Source organism: Thalassophryne amazonica, chromosome 3 (genome assembly GCF_902500255.1).
Source record: "Thalassophryne amazonica chromosome 3, fThaAma1.1, whole genome shotgun sequence".
In the NCBI taxonomy this organism is placed as follows: Eukaryota; Metazoa; Chordata; class Actinopteri; order Batrachoidiformes; family Batrachoididae; genus Thalassophryne; species Thalassophryne amazonica.
Genome location: NC_047105.1, coordinates 121,204,465 through 121,231,537, shown reverse-complemented (window position 1 = coordinate 121,231,537; position 27,073 = coordinate 121,204,465). Strand labels below are relative to the sequence as shown.

The following is a 27,073-nucleotide window of genomic DNA, read 5'->3' as shown; positions in this document are numbered from 1 at the left end:
CAAATTGTAACCTCTTCTGCACATCTTTTATTTAACAGAGGGACTTTGCAGGTATTCTTGCAAATAAATTAGCTTCACACAGGCGTCTTCTAACTGTCACAGCACTTACAGGTAACTCCAGACTGTCTTTGATCATCCTGGAGCTGATCAATGGGTGAGCCTTTGCCATTCTGGTTATTCTTCTATCTATTTTGATGGTTGTTTTCTGTTTTCTTCCACATGACTGTTTTTTGTCCATTTTAAAGCATTGGAGATCATTGTAGATGAACAGCCTATAATATTTTTGCACCTGCGTATAAGTTTTCCCCTCTCCAATCAACTTTTTAATCAAACTACGCTGTTCTTCTGAACAATGTCTTGAACGTCCCATTTTCCTCAGGCTTTCAAAGAGTAAAGCAACAGGTGCTGGCTTCATCCTTAAATAGGGGACACCTGATTCACACCTGTTTGTTCCACAAAATTAACAAACTCACTGACTGAATGCCACACTACTATTATTGTGAACACCCCCTTTTGTACTTTTTTTTTTTTTTTTTTACTAATAGCCCAATTTCATAGCCTTAAGAGTGTGCATATCATGAATGCTTGATCTTGTTGGATTTGTGAGAATCTACTGAATCTACTGGTACCTTGTTTCCCATGTAACAATAAGAAATATACTCAAAACCTGGATTAATCTTTTTAGTCACATAGCACTACTATTATTCTGAACACTACTGTAGTCCGAGAAAATGAAAGTTTCTCAAGTCACAGAATAACATGTTAAAAGCTGTGGTATGTCCTCCTCCACCACATCCATGAACCTCTTTTGTTTCAGTCTTCTCCTACTGTCTGGTGGCTCCATCCTCAGCATCCTTCTTTCTATATACCCAATTTCCCTCCTCTGCACACAACCAAACCATCTCCATCTCATCCGAATATGCTTCCAAACCATCCTACCTGTGTTGCCCTTCCAATATTTTCATTCCTAACCCTGTCCACCCTCAAAACTCACAAAAAAAAAACATAGCATTCTCAGCTCTGACACCTCTGGCTCTTTGGTGGAGTTCAAGCACAGCCATTACTCTGGCTTGCTATGAATCAATTAACGTTTACATAAATCACTGCATTTACGCAATCAATTACGTCAGTGTGTTGCCCCAGCACTAGCTGTAGAGCTGCAAGAATGACTCGATTCTGAAATTTTTACAGACTGAGTTTTTTTAAAATAACTCAATTCTTTCATTTCAGCTTCTACAATGTGATTTTTTTAAACTATTATTTCACAAGCTGCTTTACTACAAGAAAGCACTAAACTGAGTATCTTTGGGATGTGGACAAAAGAAGACATTTCAGGGCTCCAAGCAAACCAGATAAGAGCCACTGTGAATCATCTCAACTGCTGCTGTTTGCTCTCTGCTTATTTACTGCCGAGCGGGACGAGGGAGGCTTCAAATTGTCTGTTCATCGAGCACAGATTTTCCAAAAAATTAATTGAATTGTTGCTGAAAACGTGAGCCAAAAAGGTAGCTGTTTCACTATCCTGTGGCTGTAAAACGCTATGAAAACCCAGCTCAGTGTGCAGCCGATGAGGCCAGCGAACAGAGATTCTGTCCGCTGAAAGGGAAAAAGTCTCCATTGAAACCCTTTAATTCTTTAAAATCATAAGCGTCGATGATGATATATGTTTTGCAGTTGAAAGCCTTCGTGTTTACCAAAAGTTCGAAGTTTGCGCAGCACATAAACAGCAAGAGAGGAAAAAGAGAGAGAAAGTGAACGAGAGACAGTGAGCGAGACAGAGAAGGAGACAGGCAGAGAGAGAGAGAAAGGGAGGGAGAGAGAGACAGAGAATGCTGTCTTTTCTCTTTAAGTCTATAAAAATAAGGCTATAAAAGTCTATAAAAAATAAAAGTACTTAATTCTTTCACCAAAACATCAAATCTAGGCTTTGATCTTAGATGCACCTTCTGGTAAATTGTAGCTCAACTTTAAGGTCTCCTTTTTAAGAAAATCCTCATATAAAAAACAAACAACAATAATGATAATATTAAAAACAAACAGAGATCTGGTATCGGATCGGAAAAGTATCTGTATCGGCAGATATCCAAATTCAGGTATCGGGATCGGATCGGAAGAGAAAAAAAAAAAATTGTGGATCGGTGCATCCCTAACTGGAGCACTGTACCATACTTTGGTAATAAATACAAACTAGAACATCCTGTTTAAAGTTCATAATGTCACATTTTAATTGAAATGGTGCCTTTTTGAATCAGATAAATATAGGATCAACCTAAGATATGTGGTCAGTAGCATTACTGTCACTACAGCAGAAATTGGTCACTGGATCCTAGATCTCTGGACGTATATAAAAATAAATAAAATCTGTACATGGTGGATCTGTGGACATAAATAGAAATAAACCAAATCTGTAGTTTTTGTCAAAAGCATTTCCTTTCAGGTATTAATGAGACAAATTTAACTCCATAGCTCCTGAACTGCTGTCTTGCAAACAGCTGCACTGCACTTCATAAAGAACTAGAGCCCGACCGATATGGATTTTTTTAGGCCGATGCCGATAACGATATTTGGATGAAAAAAATGCAGACAATCGATAAATCGGCTGATTTGCCGATAGCCAATATTATTATAGTTTTTTTAATGAATAAAATGTTCTTTTTTTGGACCCTTAACAAAAAGGTATGACCTAAAAGCTGAAGCTTTGTCCTCATATTGATTAACTTTATAACAGAGAAGAATTTTCAAGTTCAAAAAATGCAATCAAGAATTAAACCTTTGTGAAATTAGCAAATACATATCCTTAAAAAGAGTTCTGGAATAAATCTGATCTTGTACCTCTTGTTGCTGCAACTTAGATATAGGTTCAGGATAAGGCTACAGAGCCTTATAAACACTTGTATGCTTTTGTCAGCTGATCAGTGCAGTGTGACAGCGAACTACGGGGGCCGGTGATGAATGCATTTAAGCAGGGGTGTAAGCAGCTCTCAGCTGAATGGAGTCAGAGCTCCATCTCCTGGACAAATGGTGCAAGGACATTTTACATTGCCGACACAAACATTATTTCAGTAACTGTTCTGTTTATGAGAAATTATCAGCATTCTAATCGGCAAAATTTCGGCCGATAGCGAGTACTTTGAAAAGGGCTTATATCAGCCGATATATTGGTCGGACTCATTCTGGGGGAGAGGGAAAAAAAAAGGTTTTGGTCAGTTGTAGTTTGTATTACAACCTTTGTAAAGAGGCATTATTTGATTTAAAATGCAGATTCTCTTTGAAGTTAATAATTCTGACCAAAATCTCTTTCCAACTTTAGGTCACATTTCACAAGGTGATCCATAAAGTGTTACATGGGCCAAAACTATTAATTTTTGAAAAATTTAATATGTGATTCACCTTAATAATATCTATTAAAAACAGTATATGTCAAGCTTAAATCGTTTTTTATTAAGGCTAAAACCAATAAATTACACATTAAAATACAATGTAAATCAATGCAAGTCTGAAATTTAAAAGCTGTTTTTCTTCTGTTTCTACTTTTCTGTAAAACATCTCCACATCTTAGAGAGTTTTTAATGCTATTTACTTCAAATTTACAGAATAAATTATGTCTGTACATGAAAGCACAAAAATTTGGCACATGGTTATTTTAGTTGAGCTAAAAATTTTTGGACATTACAGGAAGTTCTACAAAAAAAATGTGCATGCAAGCACAATTTTTTTTTCACATCTGTGACTATATGTTTTAAATTGACTAAATTGTTACAAAAAAAAAAAAGTCCTAAAAAAGAAAAGTTGAGCACTTGAAAACACAGATTATGTCTTGGTGGTCAACACTGATTGGTCAACAAGTAATTACTTTTTTTCATAATGAAGTTCATGCCTACATACAGAACAGAGTCCGCATGGACATAAGCTCTTTCCTGTTTAAGTTATACTGAGATCCTGATTTCATTTTTTTATGATAATCAAAAAAGTGAACTCTAAACGGCTGAACCTCTGGGAAATAGTGTCCGTGTCATCCATTATCTCATCTGGCAAGAAAGAACTTGCACATGTGGTTTTGAACAAGAAGTAGTCATAGATTTGAGTTCTTTGTGGGATGAACTGCTACTATGCTGTCCTCTTTTTCTTTCAGTTAGCTCTTTTTTCTTCTGTCTTCTGACTGTTTTTACTCTGACTTTCTGATCTTGCAGTGACTTTACGTTTGACTGTAGCAGTTTTAGTTTTTGCTTTCTTCGCTCTTGCATGGGCTGGACTTATGCTTTTCATAATCCACTTTGCTCTGTTCCCTCTTTTTAAGTTTTCATCTGTCTCCATTCCTCTGTCCTAGACTTCTTCCACTCATTTTAAATAGATACCCTGAAAAGAATCAGAATATCTCAAAAAAGTAAACACTGACATGAATATTTTACAAACCTACTTGTCCTGCAGTTTAAGACCTGTCTTAAACTGTAAAGTTGCAAAAGTTTAAGATTTAAGGTGCTTAAACTAAGTATATTTTATTTCAAGCGTAACACACACCAAAATAAAGTTTTTGTAATAAGCATTTATTTGGCTGACATCCTTGCATGAATTCTAATATGCTTTGTAAAGCAAAGAGGAGTTAAAGTAAACTGAAACACTACTTGTTTGGCAAAAAATGTACGGTATAGGTTTAAGATAAAATGAAGAGCCTGCGACAGACAGATGCCTTTGTAGAATCCATTACTTGATACATCAATCAAAGTTAATTGCTATGAGCACATATGTAGTAGAATAGAAAAAGCAACACCGTAGTTGTATTCTGAACAACGACATTAAAATATTTAGTTTTTCAAAGAACAAAAATGGTACAGCCGTACCATGTGTGCTATGACTATCATTTTAAAGAAAGTAAACCAGGAATATTCAAAAATGGAACACCTTGTGAAATGCACCCTTTACTCGGCAGACAGCGGCATAGTGTTTAGAGCTGTGCAGTTAGTTCCACAAAACAGAGGATATTATTATTTCCTTTACATGAGGGACAGTAACTTCAGTTTACAAAGCGGCGAAGCGGGTCCAGCTCTCGCCAAAGAACTATCGTGTGCGCTGCCCCATGAAAATTTAATAAGGAACAAATAAAAACTCCAATGTGAAAGGGAGGATGATTCTCGTTTCTTGCCCACAAGAGTCCCAGTACTTGACTTTAATCAGCACAAAAGTGATTCATGATTGACATCTTTAAATGGCTTTGGGGGGGGGGGGGGGGGTGTTAATGAAGAAATTGCAGATCTGCTGCTTCTGAGAGAAGCTGCTTCGTGATACACACCCTCAAAAACAACAGCCCCTCTGGTGTAATGTGAACTGAAGAACCGATAAGGGAATTGTTAAGCAAAAAGGCTATGTCAACGGATTGAATCATTTCATATCGATTCTTAACAGGAACCGGTTTTCAATACCCATCCCTAACAGGGTAGCACAGTGTCATTTGAACCCCTGCGTGATATTATGGGATTTGACCACTTCCAGGGACAGCCTGCCATTGTGCAACATAAACTTGGGATGCACCGATCCACATTTTTTCCCACTTCTGATCCGATCCAAATTCAGGTATCGGGATATCTGCTGATATGATACTATACCAATACCAGAGCTCTATTTACTTTAATGTTATCATTATTGTTAATTTTGAGGATATTTTGTATTCCCAATTATACAGCTTCATGATGAAGTGTTTAGAGGAGGATTTTCTTAAAAAGAAAACTTGAAAATTCTGCTACAATTTGCCAGAAGACACATCTAAGATGCAAGCCTAGATTCGGTGACTTGAAAGTTCAGCTACAATTTGCCAGAAGGTAGATCATCGGTGGTTTCGTGAAAGAATTAGGTACTTTTATTTACAAACATTTATATACTTATGGAGCTTTATTGACATGGGAATCATATGTTTACATTGTCAAAGCAAATGTTCGAGTAAAAATGAAGTCCTCTCTCTCCCTCTGTCTCTCTCTCAATTCAATTTCAAATGAAACGTATGTTTACATCATCAAAGGATTGGTGTTTCATCATCAACAACAACAAAAAAAAAAAAACAGCATTTTCGGTGGCAAAAAAAAAAAAACCCCAAAAAAAAACAGGTCCCAGACTAGATAAATCTGAAAAGCCACCTTGGCGTTTTCATCTGGGTGAGCAATACACAGCTTTTCTGAAATGATGATGTCATGGCTCCACCTCTCTAACGCAGCCTCTCAAAAATAAATGGACATTACTGCTGTTAAGTGTTTTTTTTCCCTGGTGGATCATAATGAGATCATCATAAGCAGAATTCTGTACAGACAAAGGATGGCTGTGGTGTAGGGGTGTAACAATTAGTTTTAACAATGACTCAATTTGTATCACAATTCGTGGTTGCCGACATGGAAATATAGACCTGGAATGGACATGCATGCCTCAATCTATTAGCGTCGCTCAGGACAGGAAGGCACCATTACTAAAGGTGGAGATGTGCCGATCATCAATAATAAACTGACCGCTTTTTTTGCACTAGTGTTGCTATTTCTTAACGGATTTTAATAAATGTAGGCTTGTTTTAAAGACCTTTGAAAGCTCTTTCCAATGAACCTATGCATGTGTGAGTAAAAAAAAAAAAAAAAAAAAACTTATGTAAAATGCAGAAATTTGGGGAAATAAGCGACGTGCGTATCTCAGGCCACGCGGTGCATTATGGGTAGGCTAAATTGTTCGACAACCAACCCACAAGCTATGGCGGCGGAAAGCAGTGAGGAGTGCTGTGTTTTGGATCATTTCAACCTCTGGAAATTTGACGATTTAAAGTGTTTTTGTAAGCTCCGCGGATTGCCTGTTACAACCAGGACTATGTACGGCAGTGGACAGAACTGGAAAGAAGAGCTGGCTGTGCTTGCGTGTACTGCATTGTTACAGGAACTACCGTTAGTGCCAAAGACAGAGCCGCTGTCGAAAATGACCGGTCCTTGTTAATAGTTGGAGACAAATAAATTTCTGACCCTTTGAAGGCAACTGATGGATGGTTTGACTAAGTCCAGAGACTGAAACTGTGAATATTGCAGAATATTTGCGAAGCAGGGATGAGAAATCGCTACTCCGCCGGCTTCATAATGACGACAATGAAGGTGGGTCTCGCATATAACTTCTTTGGTGTCACGTTTGTTTTGATAACTTGACAGACATACAATGACATGTGCACGCATGCAGTTTGTTTATAGAACATGTCAATTTTACAATATTACGCGCTACGTCATTCATGGCGCGACATTACAGTTATAAGCCAATGCACGAAAACGGCAGCACAGTTTCAGAATATCAACAAAATAAATGTGTGCAAGAAACTTACAATTTTAGTCCGTCTTTTACGTCCATCTGGATCTTTCTTTTCTGTGGCACCATTATGTAGAATGAACGGAGGTTTGCGACCACATTTCTTCTTTCCGTCTTTGTGTGGACTCGGCGGAGCTTTGCAATCGTGTGTTTTCAGCCAACTTTCAATGCTATAAATTCTGTTTGAGCATTTGAAAACAGCAGAATGCACCCCTGTCATTACTGTATGCGTCGCTTAAGGCTTAAAGACTTTGAAACAATCCCTATAAACCTTAACTTTTACAGTCCGCTAATGCTACTGTATATGAAATTCAATGGGAGCAGTGTGAGTGTGGTAGCTGGGATTTTTGCGCCCGTTTGTCCCACGCATGAGGCAGATGCGTTGCGCACTTCGCTTATTATGACAAACTATTGTCGCTATTTGTTAACAGATTTTAATAAAAGTAGGCCAGTTTTAAAACCCTTTAATTGCACTTTATAATGAACCCATACATGCCTGGGTAGAAAAAAATTTTTTTAAGTGTGGAAATTTGGGGAATTTACTGTGTTTTTTTTTTTCCTGTCAGCATAATTTGATGGATTTTTATAAATGAAGCCTTGTAAATTGTATTCAAGCCGATTAAAGGCTCGGATTAAAAAAATCCTTATGTATTAAAATCTAAATCTGAAGTATGCCTTGCCATTGTGGTCATTTACCTTGCTGATTTATCCACTGTAATATTACTGCTAGTATTTTACACACATACACACACATACACACACATACATATATACACATACATATATATATATATATATAATATATACACACATACATACATATATACACACATACATACATATATACACATACATACACATATACACATACATACACATATACACATACATACACATATATATACACATACATACACACAACAAAAATATAAATGCAACACTTTTGGTTTTGCTCCCATTTTGTATGAGATGAACTCAAAGATCTAAACTTTTTCCACATACACAATATCACCATTTCCCTCAAATATTGTTCACAAACCAGTCTAAATCTGTGATAGTGAGCACTTCTCCTTTGCTGAGATAATCCATCCCACCTCACAGGTGTGCCATACCAAGATGCTGATTAGACACCATGATTAGTGCACAGGTGTGCCTTAGACTGCCCACATTAAAAGGCCACTCTGAAAGGTGCAGTTTTGTTTTATTGGGGGGGATACCAGTCAGTATCTGGTGTGACCACCATTTGCCTCATGCAGTGCAACACATCTCCTTCGCATAGAGTTGATCAGGTTGTCAATTGTGGCCTGTGGAATGTTGGTCCACTCCTCTTACAATGGCTGTGCGAAGTTGCTGGATATTGGCAGGAACTGGTACACGCTGTCCTATACGCTGGTCCAGAGCATCCCAAACATGCTCAATGGGTGACATGTCCGGTGAGTATGCCGGCCATGCAAGAACTGGGACATTTTCAGCTTCCAAGAATTGTGTACAGATTCTTGCAACATGGGCCCGTGCATTATCTTGCTGCAACATGAGGTGATGTTCTTGGATGTATGGCACAACAATGGGCCTCAGGATCTCGTCACGGTATCTCTGTGCATTCAAAATGCCATCAATAAAATGCACCTGTGTTCTTCGTCCATAACAGATGCCTGCCCATACCATAACCCCACCGCCACCATGGGCCACTCGATCCACAACAATGACATCAGAAACCGCTCACCCACACGACGCCACACACGCTGTCTGCCATCTGCCCTGGACAGCGTGAACCGGGATTCATCCGTGAAGAGAACATCTCTCCAACGTGCCAATCGCCAGCAAATGTGAGCATTTGCCCACTCAAGTCGGTTACGACGACGAACTGGAGTCAGGTCGAGACCCCGATGAGGACGACGAGCATGCAGATGAGCTTCCCTGAGGCGGTTTCTGACAGTTTGTGCATAAATTCTTTGGTTAAGCAAACCGATTGTTTCAGCAGCTGTCCGAGTGGCTGGTCTGAGACGATCTTGGAGGTGAACATGCTGGATGTGGAGGTCCTGGGCTGGTGTGGTTACACGTGGTCTGCGGTTGTGAGGCTGGTTGGATGTACTGCCAAATTCTCTGAAACGCCTTTGGAGACGGCTTATGGTAGAGAAATGAACATTCAATACATGAGCAACAGCTCTGGTTGACATTCCTGCTGTCAGCATGCCAATTGCATGCTCCCTCAAATCTTGCGACATCTGTGGCATTGTGCTGTGTGATAAAACTGCACCTTTCAGAGTGGCCTTTTATTGTGGGCAGTCTAAGGCACACCTGTGTACTAATCAAGGTGTCTAATCAGCATCTTGATATGGCACACCTGTGAGGTGGGATGGATTATCTCAGCAAAGGAGAAGTGCTCACTATCACAGATTTAGACTGGTTTGTAAACATTATTTGAGGGAAAGGGTGATATTGTGTATGTGGAAAAAATTTTTAGATCTTTGAGTTCATCTCATACAAAATGGGAGCAAAACCAAAAGTGTTGCGTTTATATTTTTGTTGAGTATATCTTATATATATATATATATATATATATATATATATATATATATATATATATATATATATATATATATAATGATCTTTACTAGCATTTTATTACAAGTAGATATAAAGCCATTCACCATCCCTGGTTCTCAAGACCAGGGCACCTAATTGGCTCTACCTCTCCTCTTTTCTACTCTCCTATTTTAGATATACCTTTATATACTAGCATAGTTCCACCTTACAATTTGAATATAATATTAAGATATACCTTACTTAATTTTCATATCAGGTGGACACCATTCGAAAAATTAATATGGCTTTCAGGGACAATTTTATGGGGAATTACACAGATTAAGGAGGGCTCCAGCCAGTTTAAAGACCGCCCACACGTCTGAGAGCGCGGCGCGCTCCGAGAGCCGATCGACAGGTTCAGCCCCGCTGAAACAACCAGCTCATTTCCAACGTGAAGGCTTTGTTGATCCGGGACATTGTGCGACTTTCACAAAAAGGCAGAAGGCGTGGACTTCGGCACATTCCACTGTTACAGGAGTTTTTTCATGGAAAAAGAAATGGATGAATGCGCCACCGTGCCGCTTATGGTGCGGGACAAAACCACCTCCGTGTTGGTCTCTCAGGGCGGCTTTCAGACGGCTTCCGGTTGCTTTTCAGTCGTGTGAATATCCGAGAATTGAGCATGAGCTGGACATGCCCCAACATATACTGTGAGGCTTCATCGCGGCATTGCTTTGCGCCATGCGGCTCCACGCGACGCGCAGGATTCCTCCGCACGTCTCTCTCAATGTGCCGATAAAGTCTTCGGCAATTCCCTGTGCTAGTCAGACAAACATACCGGATCAAGACAGCGTCCAGTTTAGAAATGAACGCACATTCCACTGTTACAGGGGTTTTTGTCATGGAAAGAGGAGCGGAGGAATCCCGCGCATCGCGGCGGAGACGCATGCCGCAAGGCAACGCCGTGATGAAGCCTCACAGGACATGTTGGGGCATGTCCAGCTCATGTTCAATTTCTCGGATATTCACATGACTGAAAAGCAACCGGAAGCCGTCTGAAAGCCGTCCTGAGAGACCAACACGGAGGTGGTTTTGTCCCGCGCCATGAGCGGCACGGTGGTACATTCATCCGCTTCTTTTTCCATGAAAAACACTCCTGTAACAGTGGAATGTGCCGAAGTCCAGGCCTTCTGCCTTTTTGTGAAAGTCACACGATGTCCCGGATCAACAAAGCCTTCACGTTGGAAATGAGCTGGTTGTTTCAGCGGGGTTTGAGCCTGTCGATCAGCGCTCGGAGCGCGCCGCGCTCTCAGACGCTGTGGGCAGTCTTTAAACCGGCTGGAGCACTCAATCTGTGTAATCCCCATAAAATCGTCCCTGAAAGCATATTAATTTTTCGAATGGTGTCCACCTGGAGGTCTCTCACAGTTTCAAGAAAAATTGATGCAGCAAAGCTCCAAATCATTCCGCCATTTCCTTTAACGACGAGAGGGGTGGACCAGTGCTCACTCAAAGCCTGCTCACAGGCAAATGACGCAGCCAACAGGCGTGAAAAACTCACGCATGCGCACAAAGGTTCAAGCTTGGCTGATGCAATCACACATGATTCAAATCCATATGGTTTTTGAAAAAAAATAAAAAGGTCAGATACTTTTCTAACAGACCTTGTGTGTGTATATATATATATATATATATAAACAAACATTTTTGTTGTGTTGTTTGTATGCATGTGAACGCAGCTTAATGAAAAGAACTTATAGCGCTGAGTTATAGTCTCAGTATATCGATATTAAATTGCGACATATACGACTTTAAAATAGACATTTGTTTACTAATTAAATTAGGCTCTTGTACAGTTTCATTTTAGTATTCGAGAATTTTTTTTGTAGTTGGTACAGTTGATGGTGAAGCACTGGCTGCCTTTTTCCACCTCATGTCGCTTCTGTTTAACAGGCTCAAGGTGCTCTCTCCACCCTTAGTAATGGCCGCCATGCGGCACGCTGCGAGACATGTAACGTCCATTCCAGGTCTCTATTTTCATGGTTGCCGATGCAATTCAAGGATGATGTTGGTTCATTTAGAACGATCCGATACAATTCACTGACTTGAAATCAATTCAGTAGGCTAACATTTTAGCCAAAAATTCAACTAGTGTAACTGTGAAATAAATACCTGGATAGTTCTTCGTAGTGGGTAATTTGTGGACTGAACTGGATTTCTGCACTGGCCACAAATATGTTCTTGGCCTCATCTGTGATGATGGCAGGATTCTTGTCTGAGATTTTCCACCCTGTGCAGGCTTGACGCAGTAACATGCCAATATTTTTACCAGTATGTGCTTCACTTAAAACTCTGGTTTGCAGAACAAAGGTCTTCATTTTCCGCACTGGATCAATTTCAGCATGAAGCCCAGTCATCCGTCGTTACTCATTCAGCGTTGCGTGAAAACCCATGATAGGTAGCTGGAAAGATTTGTCATGTTGCCGTGGTACTCAATTCGGATAACTTCTTCAAACTTAGTGCACATAAACAATGTCAAATGTGTATGTGCTGTCTTTAATTCTGATGTGTGCCATTATTACGGTAAAAAAATAAAATAAAAAAATTGTGGACTAATTGCTGTCTGAGGTAACTGGAGTATAAACATAATTTATCCACTGTGAGATCAATAAAGTATATCTTACTTGACAAATAGCGAGCGACTTATTTAGAACTAATCCATCTTTGCAAAAGCCAAAGTGTTTCCACGCACTGGGCCACTATAGTGGCTTGATAATTTCTCGCTCGCCGGCTTTTCTGTCGTATCCACCATGCTATGTTTTGTTGTCTGCTAGCACAATGCAATAACGTCACAGGCAGGCAGACTGAATCAAGTAACGTTACCATCTTTATCATTAAAACGGCTAACACATCTATATAAAATCTGAAGTGCTTAAATCCAATGTGTTATTTCCTAGTATTGACACAATCAAGTAATTACCTTCTAAACTTTAGATCAATATATGTAGTCCAGAAGGTCAACTTCCCAAGCACAGATTGATGCAGTTTGATCATAAGAATTGAAATTGACACATCAATGTAGAAGATGAAGCATTACACCCCTACTGTGGTGAATGCAAGTGTGAATAAATGGAGCACTGTGACACAAATAATTGCAGAACGGACTTTCAGCTTTTAAAATGACACTATTGCATTGACAGTGGAGATCTACAGACTCTAGACTGGGTAGTGTCTATAAAATAGGTAGCCGACATTTTTCCAAGGGTGGTAATAACTAGTGTAAATTTCTGTAATGAATTGGAATGGTATGTAAGTCCAGAATGTTTTTAGAACCTTGGACCTCAACAGTTTTGTGAAGAACTCAACCCTTTCATTTCCTGTTAATTATGTATTTTTATGGTAATTTACTGTTTTATGAATTTAGAAATTGTTTAGGTTCTTGTTGTCGTATACACACTATTATTAATATCACCATTATTATAACCATTAACACCATCATTATCAGTATTTTATTTTTACTTCTATTGTGTCATTTGTTTTTTTTTTTAATGGAAATAAGCGTTTTCACTTTCTTGTGTCATCCATGTATTTTAATGTATTTAAAATATTATGTACTTACATTGAGCTTACTAAATGAAATCACGTACGCACACACAAACTCATGCTTTTGATATATAGATGGTCTACCGCCTCCTACTGGTTTGGCGTGCAAGTCCAAAATGTAAATATCAATGTCAATGTCGAATGTTCAGTGTTGGTAGCTAGCATATGTAGCTTCTCTAAAAAATTTATCCCATCAACATTCAATTTTGGCACCATTCATCCTTTACCCAAAATACATATAGTGCAGCAGATAAGTGAATATTTACTGAGGGATCCTTCAACTGGTGATGCAACACCAAATTTGGCATTACTCTTTTAAAAATGCCGAGTGGCCACATGAACTTTCAATAGACGGCCAAGAAGGGGTCAATTGAAGAATTACACAGGGGTCAAGATTTAAAAATGCCCCAATCATATTGAAAGGTATTCCATATTATTTGTCTAATCATAAAGATTCAAAAAAGGTATAATTTGGACCATCTGTGAATGAATGTTCTGGAGTTGTGGGGTAAAAACAGCAAAAACACTGAGAAACGTCAATTTCAGTTTGTACAGGGGTTAAAAGTTAAAGTTGCTCCAATTTTGGTCATTTTTGGTAAAAAAAAAAAAAAAACGACGGACGACTTTGCAAGGTTTGGTGAGTTTTTGAGCATGGGAAAGGGCCGAAATTGGTGCTTGAAAAGTGTGAATAATAATAATAATAAACAGCACAATTTTATTAGGGTCCTCGTAGGACTGTGTCCGACTCAGGCCCTAAATATTCTCTTTATGGTACATATTCTCTTTACGGTCAGAGGTGATTAGGCAATGGATTGAGTTGAATATTTTTCCATATATGACAATCACATCAGTCACACAGCACTTAACGAAGAGCAATGAAGCCTTAACGAAACAATAAATCTGGACTTTCCTTGAGTTTCGTTGGCATCGTTTAACCTTCGCTCAGCTTTGTTCCTGCAGTGGTCCCTTTGTCAGAATTTTTAAACTGTCGAAAAATTTCAATGAAGGGCAACGAAAACCTCAATTCGCCCGTATTTTGTTTTGCTGTCGTTGACATTTTTATTTAGCGTTTGCTTAGTATTTGTAATGTCAGCGTTTAGTTTGACTTCATTTGACCAGCTGAATGTTTTTATACAGTGCAGAAGCCGTTTCTGAGCACTGCTGCTGCTCCTCTTTTGCATTCATGTACTGTCAGAAATTACATGGAAAACAGCTTGTTTGCTGGAATTTTTTTTTTTTAATATGGGTGGGGGTCAGCTTCAATGGGCTCAGGCACCTTATATAGGCCAGAATTAATCTTTTGTGTGGATACAATTAATTATTTTGCCACAAGCAACTGCTGAATTTGAAACAACCAAAAAGTTGCGTAATTTCTGACAGTACTTGAACACAGCGGCAGCAGCAGTTCCTGTGCGCGCTTATTTTTGTTTTTTATAAATATAACAGTAGGAGTGTAGGAATGACAATCCAGCCATTATGAATATGTGGCAACAGGTGGATAATTCAAACGATTATATAAAGAGCTGTTCTGGAAGGCAGAATTCACCTTGTGGATCAGCTGCAGCTGGTGGAAATAACTGCACATGGGGAGTCAATCCGCGGCGTTCACACGGACTGATCAATTTACTGCTCTGACATATTCAATCATCTTTATACTTATATTTATTCCCGTTTTGAAAGTTTTCTGTTATAAATCAATATAGTATAGCTTAGTAACGTAACCCGGAACCTTCTGCACTGAATGCACTTGGTTTCAGTGCAGAAGGTTCTGGGTTCAATCCCACCCTGCCACATTTCTCCATGTAATGTGGAGTTGCATCAGGAAAGGCATCCGGCGTAAAACCTGTGCCAATTCAACATGCAGATCCACCTTGGATTTGTCGCAGCGACCCCGAGTGCAAACAAGGGAGCAGCCGAAGGGACTTACAGTAACTTAATACAGTGATAAAGCAGTGACCATGGCACACCAGAGTTTTTTTTTTTTAATTGGAGCAAGACTGAGCATGCTGTGTGTCAACAGTGTGGATTCTGATGATGGAGATAATTCCTCTTTTGTTCTGGACGAGGAACCAGAACAGGTGGGTCCACCGACGTGAGCACAGATCTCCACAGCTTCTGTTTGCAGTTTCTCCAGGACTCAGGCGCTATGAGCTCCATCCTAGTGCAGAGTCCTGGAACTCAGAGATGCAGACACAACACTGCTCCAGCTGTGGCTCCAGGCGTGTCTCGTTCAAAACCATCAAGATCAATGCTAGCTTCTGTTTCGTTTAGTTCCTCTTTCATCCCTTTTGGATCTTGCTTCGCAGGCATTCGGTGATAAAGCTCTTTAGTCCAACTTTTTGCAATGAACTGACTTTTTTTTTACTTTTTTCCCACTTATTCAGGAATCGTCATGTTGCCGTGCGACTGGGCCACAAGGTGCTTCATGGAATAAGGTTAATCTGATCATTCCTGAGCAAGCTCCATTGGCAACAGTGGAAAAAAAAAACTTCCTCAGGCATTTTGATGACAGCAAGAAATCTGAAGCACACCAGAGTCATTGAGGCACTGTCCTGGATATATCCTGCACCTCCCATATTTACTTCTCTTCCTTACCAGACTGCCTCATACAATACCACAACTCCTCCTGTCACTCCGTCATTAGCTTTCTTTAAGTCCACAAAACAAACAAACAATGCAACTCATTCTGGCCTTCTCTACACGTCATCATCACTCTCAGAGCAAATATGGCATCTGTCAGTGCTCAGTCTGAGTGTATTAAGCTATTCATATTGAAACATAGAAAAGAACTTTGATGGTCTTTGATGAATATGTTGCTATGGTCTGAATTTTATGCCTTTCTATGCACATAATTCAAATCATTATGTTCTCCTTTGTGGCACCAACTTGTGACTGACTGCTCTTAAATTTGGCAGGCAGCTTTTTCGGTTAATCATTTTCTGTGTCACTGGAACATGTTTTGTGTATATTGAAATTAATTTCTGAAATATGCAAGCCTTCCTGTTGTGATGCTACCTCGAGTGTATTTTCTTGTACACTTGGCACCTTTTGCATTATCAAGCTCATCTTAATGAGTCCTTGACTCACCACTGAATATATGTACAACTCTTGGTGCAGGTGAGACTCATGAACAAAGCAGATGTTGAACAGGTAGGTGTCAAATTTGCTGCAATTGTGCATAAAAATTAAAAGGCAGAATGTGTGTAGTCCATTGTAGAACATTCAGTAAATGTAAAAGAATATGGGAATGTCTGAATTCTGACTGACTGTTTGAATGTTGATTGATTTCCGCAAAAGTGCATTTCAGCCCAAATGCAGTTTTGTATTATAGTGCCAACTGCAAGTAAATACATGTAATTCCTGGTATATGAGGAACATGAACAGATCTTTGTCATCCATAAAAATTCCAGCTTTAAAAGTTGTACAGCGTGGGCCGCACCCCTTTTCAAACTATAAATTTTATGTTGAAAAATTAAAAGAAATGGTAAAGATGGACAAAATGTAAAAACATTAATTTCTACATGAAAGAGAATATTTCTATCAACTCTGGTGATATTTGATGCAATATATGAAAAGACATCAATTTTAATGAGTTTTCTTATTTTGAAAAATAAAGAGTGACAAACTTCAAAATAGACCATACATACCAATGTATCAAAGTTTGGTCTATATTCAGGATATGCAGGGGAGAAAAAAAAAAAAAAATCAGCTCTCTTGGACAAACAGGTTATTTTTGGTTTATCATAGACATTTGATTGGGGAGATATTTTGGGGAGATAAGATTTTATCGACATCGATGCCATCATCGATTCCGCTTATCGATCCGATTCCTTATCGATTCCCTTATCGATACCTCTTGTAAATTTTCTGTGTACTAAAAGTAGGCTTTACAGGTTTTCTATGTCAACAACATTTTAAATTGGTCACTGGATCCTTGATCTCTGGACATAAAAAAAATAAACAAAATCTGTAGTTTTGTTAAAAGCATTTCCTTTGAGACATTTTGGCATGAATGTCACTCCATACCTTTGAGCTGAGCTCAGCAGGCTGCTGCCACTCAGCGCAGGAGTCTCGTTTTAGGAGGAAAAAAAAATGTTTTGATCGATTGCAATTTGTTCGTATTACAACATTTGGAGAGAGGTGTCATTTGATTTAAAAGGCATTTCGCTTTGAATTTATTAATTCCGACTGGACTCTACCGTTCCAACTTGACTCGGCAGAGAGCCGCGTGTTTGGAGCTGTGTGAACAGAACGGAGGACGATTCTCATCTCATTCTTGCAACAAGACAGGAGTCCCAGTTAGTGACTTTAATCCTCACAAAAGTGACTCACGAATGACATATTCAGGGATGAAAGCGGTGAAAAACAAAAAAGCTGAAACCCAAAATTACCCCCAACAACACCCACATGAAAATGTTTAAATTCTAGAAGCTCTGAAATGCAATCTGGGACTATTCCAGACAATAAACTGCAGTGAGTGCAGCATCCATTTTGGTGAGAAAAAAAAAAAAAAAAACTTTCCTTATTTCAATTCATTCCAATAGTATTCTGCTCTTACTAGGATGCAGCACTTTTCTAGCTTGGCAGATAGTTCTGGAGGAAATCACTGAAGAAATTAAGAAATTGAAAATATGGTTTGACCAAAACAAATTGTCATTAAATTTAAAACAGGGATGAAGTGGAGGTGTAAGAGTCACTAGGTGTTCACAGGAAACAGTTATTTATTTCTATATGTATTTATTTATTTTCATTGTTAGTTGGTTTTATCTTTTCTGTTGTGTTTTGTTTCATCAGGTTCTTTTGTCTCTTTCTCTAAAATTGTACTGTAGCATTATGAGTTATTATGAGTTATTATTAATTTTGTTGTTGCTATTATTATTAATAGATGAATAAAAATGACTAAAACAGGTCATTGAATGGATTGTAGAACCATTAACATACATCTGTAACTTATCATTTCAAACCGGTAAATTTCCCAATCAAATGAAAATAGCTAAGGTTGTGCCGCTGTATAAGACTGGGGATAGACACCACTTCACAAATTATAGACCTGTTTCTTTGCTTCCACAATTTCCAAATTATTAGAAAAGTTATTCAATAATAGATTAGACAAATTCAAAAAACATAAATTACTTACTGATAGTCAACATGGATTCAGAGCACATAGTTCAACATCACTTGCATTAATAGAATCAGTTGAGGAGATTACAAACGCCATAGACCACAAATTACATTCAGTTGGAATATTTATAGACCTTAAAAAGGCTTTTGATACAATTAATCATGACATTAATCAGTAAACTTGAACAGTATGGGATTAGGGGGTTGGTGTTGCACTGGGTGAGAAGCTACTTAAGTAACAGAAAACAGTTTGTGAAGTTGGGGGAATAACATCATCATGCTTGGACAATGCTTGTGGCGTCCCACAGGGGTCAGTATTGGGTCCAAAACTGTTTCTAATTTATATAAATGATATTGTCAATGTTTCCAAAATATTAAAATTAGTATTATTTGCAGATGACACAAGCATTTTTTGTTCAGGGGGGGATTTGCAGGAGTTACTGAGGAGGATCAGTATAGAAATGGGAAAATTGAAAATATGGTTTGACAGAAACAAATTATCATTAAACTTAAGTAAAACAAAATACATGTTATTTGGCTATTGTAATACAGACATACAGGTTCAGTTACAAGTCGAGGGGGTAGATATTGAAAGGGTACATGAAAATAAGTTTCTGGGGGTGATAATAGATGATAAGATAAACTGGAAGACTCATATAAAACATATACAAAGTAAACTGTCAAGAAGCATTCAGTTCTAAACAAAGCGAAACATATTCTGGACCACAACTCACTCCGCATTCTTTACTGCTCACTGGTTTTACCATATTTACAGTACTGTGCAGAGGTATGGGGTAATACTTATAAAGGTACAACACAATCTATCAGTAATGCAGAAAAGAGCTATAAGAATTATTCATAATACTGGATATAGAGATCATACAAATCCACTATTTTTACAATCCAAATTCTTAAAATTCACAGACTTGGTTCATTTTCAAACAGTACAAATTGTGTATAAAGCAATAAACAATTTACTTCCAGCAAATATTAAAAATATGTTTTTTAACAGATCAGGGGATTACAGTCTGAGGGGGAAATTTAATTTAAAGCATCAGTGGGCACGAACAACATTAAAAGGTTTCTGTATTTCTGTCTGTGGGGTGAGGATGTGGAACAGATTGGGAGTGGGGCTCAAGCAATGTCCAAGCATGAACCAGTTCAAACAGCGGTACAAAAATATAGTTTTTTCTGGGTATAGGGAGGAGGAAGGGTAATGAGGGTTAGGGTGTTTTTGTTTTTTGCTTCGGCTTGTAAATATATAGTATTTTGTATGTAGTAGGTATGTGTAGGTGTATATTTATGTTTGTGTATATATATGTGTATATATGTATATGTGTATATATGTGTATGTATGTTGATGTGTGTATGTATATATGTATGTGTATATATATGTATATATATATATATATATTGATATCGGTTTAGGTGTGTAGGAATCTATGTGTATATGTGGCAAAGGGTATTACTGGTTGTGGGGAAGAAGGGGTAGGGATAAATAAGCTGATGCTTCACCCTACCCCTTTTCGGACATGTTGGGTACACAGTAGGAACTTTTTTGTTGTTGTCTTTACTGATCTATCTTGTAATTGTTGTTGTATCAAATGTTCGAAATAAACAGTTTTCATTCATTCATTCAAAAATAAATTTAAAAAAATTACAATTTGACTCTTTTACGACAACACTGAGCCATTAATTATTATACAGAAAACAAATGCACACAAACGTGCTGAGATGCAAACAGCTTAATGCTAACTTTAACATTGAAAACTCCCTAGACATGCTAACGCGTTAGCATCAGTCCTGTTTCTAAGTTATAAAATACATCTATCAACAGTTTTAGAAGACCATAACAGGTCTGTTTAACGTAAAAAGGTAAATATTACTCACAGACATATGCCCTTTGGGCTTTAGCAGGGAAAATTAAGATAAAGCAAATAAAACAATGAACCAGCAGATCAGAGCACTGCTTCGGCGGGACTAAAATAGTGTCCAGCGACACAACAGCACACCATCACCACACGTTAGAATCCAAAATCTGACAGACTCCGAAAAAAAATTAGAGTTCTGAGTGAAGTTCCCCTCCTGTCTCTCTGTACAGCCTCGTAAGCCTAACCTTCACTTTCAAATGAAAGCTCAGAAGCTTCGTTATCAGATGAAGCAGTGTTCGTTTCACTATCAGCCATCGGGATGTTTCTGTTTTTCCTAAAATGTACATCACACTAGGTATGGGCGTCGATAAGATTTTATCGACATCATTATCGATTCCGCTTATTGATCCGATTCCTTATCAATTCCCTTATCGATACCTCTTGTGAATTTTTGCTGTACTAAAAGTAGGCTTTACAGGTTTCTATGTCAGCGGGTCAAAAGCTTTTTCTTATCGTACACCCGCTCTGTGGAACGGTCATCCTACGACCGTGAGGCAGTCGGAGCCGTGGACATTTTTAAGTCAGATTTAAAACCTATTTTTGTTCTCTTTCTTATGAATAGTTTTTATTTTTTACCTGTTTTATTCTTTTACTTCTGTTTTTAAAATTTGTATTTGACGTTTTAATTTTTATTTATTTAAATTTTTATGTTGAACTGTTCTGTGTGAGGTGCCTTGAGATGGCTTTTGTTGTGACTTGGCACTTTATAAGTTGATTAAACTGAAATTGAACAACATTTTATTGAGTCTTAAAGTAAATAAATATGAAATTGGTTACTGGATCCTTAAACTCTAGACATAATAAACTCTACATGGTGGATCCTAGATCCCTGGACATAAATAGAAATAAACAAAACCTGTAGTTTTTGTCAAAAGCATTTCCTTTCAGACATTACTGGCATTAATCTCTTTCCATACATCTGAGCTGAGCTCTTGCAGCTGGTTGTGCTGCGCGTCAGGATGTAATTCATAAAGAATGTAGGAGGTCTCATTTTGGGAGGAAAATCATTTTAGTCAATTGTAGTTGCTTGTCTGTATTACAACGTTTGTAAAGAGGTGTAATTTTATTTAAAGCGGCAATTCATTTTGAAGTTATTAATTCCGACCACTCTGTCTCGGCAGAGAGCAGAGCAGCATTTGGAGCTGTGCCAACAGAACGGAGAATGATACTCGTTTCTTGACTGCAACAAGACAAGAGTCCCAGTTCGTGACTTTATTCCACACAACCAATACCAACTAATCCCACTTTACAACAACTGTGGTAACAGCTACGCTATGAGTGGCATTTTATCTCTGCGAACTTACGAAGATCTGAGGACACAGATTTGTGTCTGTAATGAATGAATAATGACACAGATCAGTGTCCGCAGACTTATAAAACTTGCACGATGTCGAAAAAAAAAAAAAAGGAAACGCTTCACGATAGGCATTTTAAAAACTCAGTGACGATCACAATTACAGAGTACAACACGACCCCCCCCCCCCCCCCCCCCATGATGAAATCTGCAGAATTCCTCAGATCCACAGAGTTTTCACAGCCCTGAGAAATGCACCTGCTGACTCGGAAGGAAAGCCGGACCTTTTGACAATATAGAGGGGGTATTAAAATCTGAATCACAAGAACAAGGTGAGATTTTCACACTCTGAAGTGAATGCACCCCCAACCTGGTGATATTGTGACTTGGGAATTCAAACTTTTCAATTGTGAAAGCAGTTGAGAGGATTCACAGTGGCTCTTCTTCGGTATCGGAAAATGTTGCGAATTGGATAGGTATTTTCCAATACATGAATTACATCGGTATTGGGCCAAGGATCGGATCGGTCCTATCCCTATTTCAAATAGGTTTATTGCACATTCATAACAAACAGCGTGTCAATGAAACACAAACATTTTAGATAAATTTAACTATTGAACAATTCAGCACAGAATCAGAGCAGAAACAGTACTAAAAGATTTTCATTTCTGTCTTAGGGCTTCAGGACACAAGGTCGGATAGGACCCCGAGTAGAAGCATTGCGCAGTGCTAGTTCCCAACAGCACCACTATACCAAAACTTTCTGGGGAGAACCCTGTAAGTTGACAAGTCAATGTCGGATGTGCATCTACGCGGCAATCAATATTGAATATGGGGAGACACAGCGTGCATAGACGATGATATCAGGTCATAAGTATGTCATAAGAAGCCCTTTAGTCCAATTGCAAAATTGCATTATGAAACCAAACATAACAAACCTGAACCTTGATTCAGAATTTGTTTTGGACTTTCAGGTGTGAAAACACACTGAGACCACCACGGTAACTTAGTGATTAGCACTAGTGCCTCACAGCAAGAAGGTTGTAAGATTGTTTCCTACCCTTTCTGTGTGGCGTTTGCATGTTCTCCCTGTGTCTGCATGGGTTTCCTCCCACAATCAAAACATGCTTATTTAGTCAGGATGCACCGATACCAGTTTTTTCCAGACGAAGTACAAGTACGAGTACATACATTTGGGTACTCGTCGATACCGAGTACCGATGCAAGTATTTAATGATACCATTACAGTTTTATAATGACTCTGATAACATGTTTTAGTCATCAGTTGTTCCTTACTTTTTGACTGTAACTACTACCAATATCATTAGTTTTGTTTTTATTTACAAAGTGCACTGCAAACATTTCACTTAAATCATGTAACATTTTGACCACAACAAATTGTCTTTTAAGATTAACCGTGTGTTTCTTAACAAACATGACACTGCCAGACATCTCACTTAAATGTAACCTGTGGACTTCAGCACTAAAGCAGGGGTGCCCAACCTTTTTTGAACCAAGATCTACTTTTAAAGTTGAAAGTGTATCGAGATCTACCAAGCCATATCAAAAACCATAGCATACCCACAATATATTGTGTACCAATATAGCACTCTGGCTCTCTCCCTGCCTGTAATATACTTTTATTGATACTGATTCTAACTATGTACTGTAATTGTTTGGTGTTTGTTTTTTGAGAGATGCGCTGAGTACATGTACCCCGGGCAGGTGCACCATCTGGCATAGAAGAGATGAAACTTCAGCCTCTGGGCCAGTCTGCGCCGTTTCATTACATTTTGCACCCATTTCGTGATTATCAGGCTCCATTTCGCACATTTCGTCCATTTTTTATTTTAGTATAGCCACATGCAGACTCATCTCAGTGCCAGAAGTACAGCTAAGGTAGGGAACGACTTTTCCAACTTCAATTAGGCATTGTGTCATTTTGGGTTGTTTTGTTGTGTTGTTACAGGCCAGTCCTAGCCTACTTGTGCTTATTCTTAGCACCAAACATATTTACTTCAATAATTTATTGTTAAAACTTTACTTTGTGCCCAAAAATTGTGTTATTATATTGGTGCACAATATATTATGCACTTTCAACTTTAAAAGTAGATCTTGTTTCAAAAAAGGTTGGGCACCCCTGCTTTATGTGGATAATATTTCTTCAGGGTGTGATGAATCTCACTGAAAGGAACAGGTAAGACGTTATATTTATTCTGTGTGTGAATTTACTTTGCATGAGGACTGCGGCTTTCAGCCAGTCAATGGACAGCAGTGATGGACATACTTCGACTTATGAGTAAATTACATGAAAGCGTGTAAAAATCCATAAATTAGTCACATCACTGTTTAAGCCACAGTGTTCAAAACGTATGAAAAAAGTAGCGGCTTAGAGTCCGGTTATTACGGAGCATGTGCATGAAAATCCCTCACTGAGAGGTTGACATCACGCTGCTATAAAGTGGTATTGGGTGTTGGAGTACTGGAAAGTTTTATGATTACAAGTACAAGTAAATGAATATGGCATCTGGCCGATACCCAATACTGGTATCGGGATTGGTGCATCCTTATTATTTAGGCTCTGCTCCTTTCTCTGTCCGTGACCAGGCAGTATCTGTATATCTGGAGTTGGTCCCTGGGTGCTGGACTGTGGCTGCACACTACTCCTAGTGGTTGGACTGTGTTCAACTGTAATTAGGATGGATTAACTGCAGAAAACAAATTCTATTGTATATATGGGCAATGGCAATAAAGGCTTTTCTTTTTGTTCAAACCAAATTTTGGGACCACTGGTCCAGACCATGGCAGGGCTGGCAAAAAAACAAACAAACCATTTTTCTAAAAAGTCATGATTTTTTTCCCCATTTAAAGCTACTTTTATTGATTTAAAATATACTTTTCAGTTTTATTTATTTTACTTTTCTAAATGAGACTACAAAAGTAATATTTATTTTTATTGACATGTTAAAACATAAAGGCTCACATACAACATGTACAAGTACCATTAATTAATGGTACCGATTTCATATTTCGGTGATTGTTTTTACAATTTTTTTTTTTTTACAGCAATTTAAATAATGATTTAAATCAGCTTATTGAATCAAACCAGCCCTAGGCCATGGTGTGGGTAAGTTTCATTCCTGCTACATTGGCTTGGACCAAACCGAAAACTCAGCAAGTCTGGACCAAACAGCATGGAAGTACCCTCAAAAACACTTTAATGTGTCATAAAGGACTGAAAATAATCACAGCAGTGGATCTTAGTTTGGGGGCGTGGCGACTTTCTGTAGTTCCCGCCTTCCTCTGACATCAACCAACAGTGTAAATTTACTGCCAGCGGTGAAAATGTGCATCTGCTCTCACGATCCCGTGCAACGGCATTTTCGTTCATGTCCACACGCCGTTCTAGTGTCACAACCGCCCCCCCCCCCACCAAAAAAAAAAAACGCCGCAGTGAGGCGTAATGTGGAGCAGAAACACGTCCAGCATACGCGGTAACAGGTTCGAATCCTGAGACCGACCACCTCTTTTTTTTTTTTAAAGGAGGGGGGGGGGGGACGTTAACGTACAGAGCTGGATGAATGGGAAGCCATATTCTAATTTTCACTCGTGCAGGCCAAATGTTCTCGTGAGGCGACAAACCGAGCGATTTCAGGAATAGTAAAAAAAAAAATTAATTAAAAAAGCTGAACGTCTGAAATCACACAGACTAATTAATTTCTGCATCTGGCCTACACGTAAAAACAGCAGCCAACAATACACACCGCGCTCCCGCATAAAGGCAGCGCAGTTCCACAGACATGGCGAACAAGGATCCATGTTAGACACACATTCCCTCTCTCTCTCTCTCTCTCTTTCTCCGTGAAACATTCCCCACTCATAAAACACGACAAGGCAGAGGGTCGTGCGTGTTCTCTGCGCCGCTAGGCAGCACGGCGGAGCGCACACTTAGCACACCTACCTGACTGGTCTTGACATTTTGCAGGAATAGTGGAGGTGAAGGATGTGAGAAAGGAGGGAGAAGAGAAAAGCTCAATAGGGGGAGGGAAAAAAAAAGAAATATAGATTCCCGCTCTGCAAAACACCGAGGGGAGCGAGGTGGCGCACAACTCCGCCGTCCGAGCTAGTGCGTATAAATTAAAGTATGGACGCGACTCGTCCTCCAAACGCAAATATCCCGAAATTCTTCCCCTTGCTTTCTTTTTAATTATACCTTCAGCAACACAAAATGGTGAATAAAACAAACTGAAACCGCAGCCTAAGCGCAGCCAAACATGCGGCCTTGAGGGGTGGATCCCAGGATGTAAGCACCGCCCCCATGGGGGGCTCTGAGAGGAGAGCTACGGCGCTCCGCTGCTCCCATTGGCTGGTTTGAACGACTACTCGTCTTCCGATTGGAGAAACGTCCTGTCGGTCAGTACTTTTTCAGCACGTCGTTCCCCGCCTCCGTTACGGCGGTCGGTTGAATTCTCACTGCTAAGAAACAAAAAGAGGCCCTCAGGTTCGATGGAAACGTTCAATCAGTCAAGGTCCCAGAAGACCAGAACGCTCAATTAAATGTTTCAGCATGCACAAACATTGCACATTTATCTGTGGATGCATGGAGTAACTGGCATTTCTCGATTCCAGCAGTGACATTTTGTATTTATTTCCAAATTTCTCATCTGGTGCTTGATAAATACGCACACATATTAGTACACAGCCTGGCTTTAAAAAAAAAAAAAAATGTAATTTAACAAAATACATGCAGCTTTTGTAGTTTCCAAATGCGACTTTTGTTCATGCCCTCAAAGCATGGTGTCATTTATTTAATTATATGAAATTTTTTGGTATAAATTTGTTTTCCTTTGCTCATTATTTATGTGCTTTTTTTCATCTAAAATGCACATCTTCTCCTCCTGACCACAACAATGAACAAACACTGTCGTAAAGGTTTTATTGCGAAGGATGCTCAGTTATTGGATGTACATATTAGAATGCAGACAAGCCAAATCTGTCAAGTCATCAGACCCAGAATGGAGTGAGAAGTGGATCGCAGCCATCAGAAGAGAAAACGTCTGGGTTGTAAGCATTGATATGTAGCATGGAGAAAAACCCACTGAAAATATAACTTTCAAAGTACAGTTGTTTGCTTAATTTAGAAGGGACACCACGTACAGTGAGGAAAATCAGTGTTTGAACACCCTGCAGTTTTGAAAGTTCTCCCACTTAGAAATCATGGAGGGGTCTGAAAATTTCATTTTAGGTGCACTTCCACTGTGAGAGACATAATCTAAAAAAAAAA

At 38.9% G+C, this 27,073-nt stretch overlaps 1 protein-coding gene across 2 annotated transcripts in view; it reads right to left on the bottom strand.

Annotated features, from left to right (window-relative positions):
- The window catches only part of nucks1a (nuclear casein kinase and cyclin-dependent kinase substrate 1a), a 55,052-nt gene extending 28,977 nt beyond the window's left edge, over positions 1-26,075 (bottom strand). The window contains exon 1 of one of the 2 annotated variants that reach the window (XM_034167387.1): positions 25,751-26,075. In XM_034167387.1, coding sequence (XP_034023278.1) covers positions 25,751-25,767 — 17 coding nt within the window. In that variant the 5' untranslated portion in view covers positions 25,768-26,075. The remainder of the gene's footprint in view (positions 1-25,750) is intronic. The other variant, XM_034167386.1, reaches the window with a different exon arrangement.
- Between the last annotated feature and the right edge of the window lie 998 nt (positions 26,076-27,073).